The 8,691-nt window shown below is 32.5% G+C and overlaps 1 protein-coding gene across 1 annotated transcript; it reads left to right on the plus strand.

Annotated features, from left to right (window-relative positions):
• Positions 1-609: 609 nt before the first annotated feature.
• LOC111992553 (VQ motif-containing protein 20) lies at positions 610-1,681 on the plus strand. The gene has a single exon (XM_024024435.2). The coding sequence runs from the start codon at positions 741-743 to the stop codon at positions 1,377-1,379; it is 639 nt and encodes a 212-aa protein (XP_023880203.1). The 5' UTR covers positions 610-740; the 3' UTR covers positions 1,380-1,681.
• The last annotated feature ends 7,010 nt before the right edge of the window (positions 1,682-8,691 follow it).

The following is an 8,691-nucleotide window of genomic DNA, read 5'->3' on the forward strand; positions in this document are numbered from 1 at the left end:
CGCACACGCAAATAAGTTATTCCGAAACGCATTTGTTTAAATCTAAATCTAAAGGTAACATTGACAATTATATCAAAGTATAATGATGGTATTTGAAAAACTCCAAAAGTTTATAATACTAGTATAATTTACAAATTACAACATCCATGACGTCTCTCTTCTTTTTCTTTTTCTTTTTCTTTTTTATGGAGCCATGACGTCTCTTAAAAAGCTATATATCAAACATTATAGTTTTTTTTTTTTTTTTTTGGTAGAAAATCATTATAGTTTTTAAACTATAGTTAACTTATCTTTTATTTTGAGAAGACTATAGTTAACTTATCTATATTTCTATACTACTACAGCTGAACCAATTGCGAGGTTGCCGGCGAGCCGACGATGACGCCCAAGTGAAAGCGTCTAACACCTTCTTTCCATTAAACCCTAAGATTTTATATCATCCCCTTTTTATTTTATATACAATATATTAGACATAAAAATATGTATTATATATCTATGTATGTAGTCAACGGTCAGAATTGCTGGCTATCATAATCTTTTTTATTCATTCCTTTCCCTCTACAGTCTCCAATCCTAACAAATCTCCTATTTATGTTCCTATCTCTCTTTTCCTTCTTCTTCTAACCCCCAACAAACTCTCCCACTCTCTCTCTCTCTCTCTCTCTCTCTCTCTATATATATATATATAACACAACCCTTTTTTGCTTTTTCCATATTTTGGTTCCAAGAAGATCTCAAACATGAGCCCTGCAAAGTTTCATGGTGACCATGAGATTTCAAAGTGGGAGATGATCAAAGGTCCACGTCCATCACCATTGAATATCAACAAGGGGTCCCATGTCATTCAGAAACCATCTTTCTCTTCATCATCATCTTCTTCTTCGGTGATTTCTGATTGTGTTGGTACCACAATGTTCAGGCAGCAACGAAAGCAACCAGTTATTATATACACTCATTCTCCAAAGATAATCCACACAAAAGCTCAGGATTTCATGGCTCTCGTTCAGAAGCTCACGGGTATGTCACAGCCCAATGATGATGATCAAACCCAGAAGAGTGAAAAGAGATTGTCTGCGAAAGGAAATGATCGTAAGGTGATCAAGCCTTTTGGGCATGATGATCGTAATGATTCATCTTCTGCTCTTACTGAAGAGAATTGTGGTGATGTTAAGGCAAGATCGTCATCTTTGTCACCAATTTTTAACCAAACCAATCCATATTTTGCTGATATTCCTTTGTTTACCCCGAGTTCAAACAATTTCTTCTGCTCACCTAGGCCTGTTTATAGATATCCTGATTCTGCATTCGTATCGCCAAACATAGGTAACTCGATGTCACCGTCTGTTTTGGAATTTATAAAAGGGCTACCAGAATATTGAGATTTAATATTGGAGGGGCTTAAGTCAGTTTGTTTGCAAATTGCGACATTTCCTTTGCGTTGTTCATAGATTGCTTTTTGTCTTTTATTGTTTTCAGGTTTTTTTATTGTATTTTTTGTTTTATGTTTCCAATGTTATAGATTTCGACCATATAGAGGTTAGATAGCACCGAATATGAATTACAAGGGATTTATTTGATTCATTGGCCAACAAAGGGAGGATTGATCTATATATCTCTCCTACTGGTTGGTGTGTGGCACTGGTTTGTTATACATAGAGTGGTGCATATTTTTGATGATCAAGCTTTCTTGCACATATCTTTCTATTTCTCTTCTTCCTTAGTAAATCTCCATTTCTTGGGATTGGCAGATCCATTGAGAGTATAATTTATGTCTATGCACAAGATAAAATCATACAGCCCCGTGGTGACGCCACGGTTTGCCGTTGTTAATGCTACAATTCCATGGACAAAAGTTTTACAAATTTCAAAACTTGGTGTGTGGCATTGGTTTGTTATACATAGAGTGGTGCATATTTTTGATGATCAAGCTTTCTTGCACATATCTTTCTATTTCTCTTCTTCCTTAGTAAATCTCCACAAAGGATTTATTACATCACCTTCACATAGGATTTATCGATGACATTAACTGTATTGTACACCAATTATAATTTGCCACATCAACTATTTTGTGAAATTTGATTTGGCTTTAAACTTACTGTTGTTAGTTTGACTATACAAATGTGTTTTGTGCTGTAAACCATATATTAGGTGAGAACTTCATCAAGCTCAACGCAGTCAGCAAGTCCTTTTAGGTACACCAATACGCCATTATGATCCATGAACTCAGCCTTAGTTTCCAATCTCAATCCTGATGTTTTTGGCAACCAAACAGATGTGTACGTTTTTAAACCCCTTAAAATACAAGATGTTTAATCTAATTATTTAGCCAAGTAATTACTTAGATAAATTATTCAGATCTAAGTTAACACAATCAAATCATATCATGTAAGTAATGCAGAAATATAAATAACACATAATATGATAACCCATAAAAATCAAACCAATAAAAAACCTGGGGAGGATTTAACCTAACTTTTTTTAAGGTAAAATAAATCCACTATAAAGGAATTGAAGTTTGTGTAATACGACTTAAACCAATAACATCCAATTGCTATGTATAGAAAACTTACTACCACGACCACGTGACAACTCCGAGTCCATGGACTACTTATTTCTTTGATCCACTATAACCACAAGTACTCCCACTTGTAACTTTGAGACTCTACTTAAAGGTTTTAGATCTTCTTGAAATTCTTTACGTGGCAACTAAAATGATCACCAAGTTCTTGGCATGAATCTTAATAATCCTAAGTGTGTATGAAGGTAAACACTTTTAGATCTCACAAGAGATTCAATACACAGCACATCAATAACCACCAAAATGTAGATAGAGTTTTTCTTTTNAAATAATCAAAAATCAATCATCAGATGTAAGTTCACTATATCATGTAAGTAATGCAGAAATATAAATAACACATAATATGATAACCCATAAAAATCAAACCAATAAAAAACCTGGGGAGGATTTAACCTAACTTTTTTTAAGGTAAAATAAATCCACTATAAAGGAATTGAAGTTTGTGTAATACGACTTAAACCAATAACATCCAATTGCTATGTATAGAAAACTTACTACCACGACCACGTGACAACTCCGAGTCCATGGACTACTTATTTCTTTGATCCACTATAACCACAAGTACTCCCACTTGTAACTTTGAGACTCTACTTAAAGGTTTTAGATCTTCTTGAAATTCTTTACGTGGCAACTAAAATGATCACCAAGTTCTTGGCATGAATCTTAATAATCCTAAGTGTGTATGAAGGTAAACACTTTTAGATCTCACAAGAGATTCAATACACAGCACATCAATAACCACCAAAATGTAGATAGAGTTTTTCTTTTTATATTTGGAGTAAATATAAAACCCTATACGCCCCCAGACAAAAGAACTTCTCTTATAAGGAAGGAAGGCCTCAGACAAGCACCTTATATGTCAAACCAGGCTTGGGCTGAGTTGGAAAAAATTTGTAGAAAATAAATTTGCACGAGGTTCGATCGATCGAGCCTTGCAGATTTAGCCAATAAATCCTACAATTCACTCGATTCTAACATTACAAATAAACACACTTTGAGCAGCCTAAATCTAGACTATAAGTTTTAATCATGGTTTGCCAACACACTACATATTGAAGTTCTAATACATTTAGTTCTTAAAGTCTTAGAACTAAACAAGATGGATGTCAGTTAAAAAGCATTGTTTGATGCAAAATTTATGCTTCACAATAACTTCAAATCTATGTCCAGGTTTAGCTTTGAGACAATCTCAATGATACGATTAAACTTTGTGTTGTAGAGTATTAGTTTTGGAATTGGTTGAATGAAAGAGAGTTTACAAATGTGTGATTGTTTAATGCAAGAGTATTGTTATAATTACAAATTATTTTACAACACTTTTATTGTTGTATTCAAATGTTACTGGTTTTATCTGGATCAACCACTAATATCACTTTTTCACTTATCAATAATTACTCACCACATCAACAGTTTGTAAAAAAAAATTCGACTCTAGCATTTTCGTTAATGCAAACTCAAGAGCCGTAGTACGTGAAATTAAGAGTATTTCGAGGCTATGCAACAAACAACAAATTACTTAGATGCTCTGCCTAACTAGAGAAAAAGTAAACTCAAGGCTAAAGAAAACTAAATTGTAGGAAATATTAAAGTACAGCAGGAAACTTATGTTCATTAATGTAATCAAATGAGTATGACAATGTGAGAACCAAGTCCTAAAAATGACGGGGCGATCAAGTCTTCATTGTGATTACTCAACCAACAATGTAATACCCCCTAGATTGAGTGTTTTACAAGTGGAATTTCCACTTATTTTAATTAAAAGAAGAAAAGAGTTAAAAAAATCTTATTAAATACCTCTTTTTTGAATAACAATGAAATTTATATCATTGTTCAAGAAATTGTCTAAAATTTAAAAAAAAAAAAAAAAAAAAAGTTACATCGTTTATTTTTCTAGTTACAATTTAAAAAACTAAAATTATATGGCTTGTTTTCCTAATTGCAATCTATAAAAATGAAACTGACACTAGTAAATAACTAGTCCAATTATAACTCAAAGCATCTAAATTTGGAAGTTATGTTGTGAAATGAGAAGGTGTTAAACACCAATTTCACTTGATTCGAAGGATGATCTTCTAAATTTGAATGGATATATCATGTTATGCAAAAAACATATACTCCTTCATAGGACAAAATTGCCCTTTGTCCTTTTCGAGCAAATTATATAGTCTTATGCCCCCTTCCCAAACTAATCAGAGACATGCCCTTCTTTTAAAACTCGATTTACTACAAATCGAGTTAAACCCTATAGTGACGTTTTAAAGAAGCCTATAGTGGCATTTTTCAACTCGATCTCCATGAAATCGAGTTATAGGTAAAAAAAAAATTGCCTATAACTTGATTTCATAGAGGTCGAGTTAAAAAACACCACTATAAGTCCTTAAAACATCACTATAGGCTCCTTAAAACGTCATTATAAACTCCTTAAAACGCCACTATAGGGCTCTAGAAAACTCTTTTTTTTTTTTAACTCGATTTGTAATAAATCGAGTTTTAAAAGAGAGACATTTCTCTAATTAGTTTGGGAAGTGAGGCGTAAGGCTATTTAATTTGCCCGAAAAGGGCAAAGGGCAATTTTGTCCCTCCCTCATATCATTATCATGTATATCACGTATCATTGCTAAATAAAGTTTATGCTCATCATATGATCATCAAAATATTTTTGCAGCATATATATTAAATTTGTAGCCTGTTCATGATACGACCCTAACATATGCATTCATCACATATCTCACGCAGCCGCCGCACATGTACAAAAAGTATGTGGCTTAATTATCTCCATTATATACACGTAGCAACACCATGCTTTTATCAAAAGACAAAGGGTATTTCCTTGTCCTTCTGGTCCTAAAATGAAAAGAGCTAGCTAGGAATGTATGTGTATTAATTGACATGGCAAACGGGTGGGTCAGGTCGGGTTCGGGTTGGGTCAATTGGATTGCGGGTCAAACGGGTCACGGGTCATTTTAAGCGGGTTAAAATTGGGTTCGGGTCAATCAGGCTGCGGGTTGGGTCAAGTTGACCCGTATTTTTCACATGATTTTTAAAAAATAAATAAATAAAGAAACAACATGTATTTGCCATTTGGGAAGTTATGCAACAAATTACTTAATGTAAAATGCATTATTTTGAATTCACCATTTATATCAAGAAAGAACATAGTTAAACTTATTAATACTTATTCAATAATTTTAAAATTACACTAATCCTGACATTGCTATCTAAACAAAATAAGACAAAGATAAGTAAAACAAATACACAAGTTTTATTTCTACATAATATCAACATCTCGAAACATAAAATAAAATTACAAATGACTTATTGGATAACTCATTTGATAAAGAATAAAAACATATAAGAAATTTACAATCTTGAAAATTAATTTTATAATCTATTATCAATTGTAATTGACACTCTATTTCAATTTGAGATATACATTATAGTTTGATTGCTTACTTATTTATACATAGTCTTTTTTATGAATATCATATAATTGTTAAGCGACACATACTCTAGGATATATTATAATTTACTTTGAAAAGTCATTTATTTTGGACATAAATTATTAAAAAATAGGTCTAAGCATTTATAATTTATGCCAATTTGATACTTTGGCTTCACTATTTCCATTCTTGTGAATGTTTCTCACACATGTCTACAATTTTAAATCTATGTTTTCAACTCTACAGACTATCTTGGTATGTACTTTGCTGTTTGATATCTAAAAATCTTTACTCATTACAGAATGCTCAACCACATGCATTTATCTTTCAATTAATTTGCATGTAGTTATGTAAATGTATCAATTATTTCCTTAAAGCTCACAATAAACAATTAAACCAATATTGTCTTAATTTTACTTTTTTTTTTACCAAAAAAAAAAGTTTTAAAATAATGGTTTGGGTTCGGGTCGAGTCAGGTTGACCCGCAAAAAACACAGGTCGAGTCACGGGTTAACTGGTTTTTGCTTCGAGTCAAAAAAATCGAGTTTGGGTCGAATATTTTTCAAGTTAGGTCAGAAAATTCTGACCCGTTTTGCCACGTCTATGTATCATCACCTAGCTAGGTCCTACACTCAAAACTTCATTATTTGTCGGCTTTCATCTAGAAATCATAACAACTTTGATATATTAAAAAGTTTTGGTTCGCATGGGCAATCATCATTAATTCCCCCTAATGTTTGTGTCAGCTACTACGTATGTACTTTCGCTCCCTTCTTCTCAGTGAGAGCAGAGAATTTATTCCTAACCTACACCCATCTTTTCGTTGTTGTGGTGTTCATATTCTCTGTTGGGGTTTGTGGAGACTTGTTAGTTGTGTTTGATCCGGATGACAATCCAACCCAAAATAATGTTGCGTGGTTTTTAATGGGAGATTTCCTGAGGCTTAGTCCATGAAGCGAAGGCTTGAGCCGATAGGCCTAAGCTGTAGTTTTTTTAGAGAGAAAAAAATAGTACTGTCACACTTGTACTTTTTCCCTAATAATAGTAAAACCCCGGCAACTCCATAAACGTAGGCAAATTGCCGAACTACATAAATACTGTCTTGTGTGTATGATTATTTTTCTTTGGTGTGTGTCTTTTCTATTTTGTTTCTCATAGATTTGGGAATTTCTGTTAATTCCCTACATTCTCAATCCAAGACCCACCTAAAACCTAGGGCTGATCATAAGGCTTCTTCGATGCAAGCGAGACATAACCCCTAAACCTTGAGTGCTTTTAGGGTTTGAGAAGTATGACATAATTAAAGACATTCTATATATGCAAACTTAGATTTTGCAAAATAAACTACAATATTCCTACCTCACTTATGTAAATAAGTAAATAAATTACAGAAAAATAAGCCTAACCCATCTCACACAAAGAGTGGGTATGCAAAGTCTCTCTCTCAATCATTACTCACTACACAGTCTACACCAAGATATAATTATTGCCTCGAGATTTTTCTTTTTTCAACTTTTTATCCTTTTAATCTTTGTACTTTTAATTCTATTAACTTTTACATCTCACGTAGATGTTGTAATTTCATGATTACACCAGAGTGTAAATCAATTATATTTGTTTACCTATAAAAAAAATGTAATTGTTTAGTTCTTAATTTCTATTTATGTAGATGAACATGGGCTGGGATATATGATCCAAAATGCACGTAATCGGGTCAAAGATTTAGCCCATAAAATCCCTAAACGCCATCCCCCAACCCAAAAACCTGATGAATTGAGAAGTATGGAACATGGAGAACTTTTAATATACTATTCTATTTTAATTTTGAAAATCAGTGACCAAAACCATTCGTAGATATTTATTTAGAAAGATTTCCAATGTTGGGTTTTTTTCAATTAAAGAGAAGGCTTTGATTTTTTTCCTTTTGTCTCGAGTAACCTTTTACCAACGAGATGAAGGGTTGGAGAGAACGTTACCTTGATTATACACCAACCTAATTAGGCGCAACAACCAACTTACAGGTCCAAGAAATTATTGTATGTCCACCAAATACAATAATGTAGCACTTCACTTCCAAGTACACTTACGCACTCTTCTCTAATTTATTATCAAGGAGCTGCATATTATCCACGCTATTGGTGAAATTTCTATCCATCACCATGGACCAAGTAATAGAGTTATGCATTTATCCTAATATTATTTTTTTAGTAACTGTGTAATTTTTTTTTTTTTTTTAAATAGTTTCATCTTATGATATACATTCTTGTTAATTATTATTTATCATTACACTAAGATACCAATTAGTTTTTTATGTTAGCAAAAATAGAAGTTCAAATATTTTATTTGATGTCAAGAGACTTTGTCAGTTAAGTTAGCTAGAATCCACTTGCGTTGTTTATTATATATTCAATTCATGAGATTTCTTTCAACTATCATCTCTTTCTATCCCAAAATATAAATATAAATAAAAAGCCTTGAAAAAGCCTTGTTTAGCATGATTCTATCAATTTCCATTATTTATTCTAGCGTATTGACATTAGTCATCAGGTGTATGTTAGTAAATTATTTGTAAAAGAAAAAGGCCTAAAAAAAGAAGAATCTATCGTTGGCATAACTGCCGATTATTGAAGCGAATTTTAACAAGGCATATTTGCACGGCATTCTACCTTTAAA

The sequence above is a fragment of the Quercus suber genome, unplaced genomic scaffold, assembly GCF_002906115.3.
Source record: "Quercus suber isolate HL8 unplaced genomic scaffold, Cork oak 2.0 scaffold_734, whole genome shotgun sequence".
Lineage (NCBI taxonomy): Eukaryota > Viridiplantae > Streptophyta > Magnoliopsida > Fagales > Fagaceae > Quercus > Quercus suber.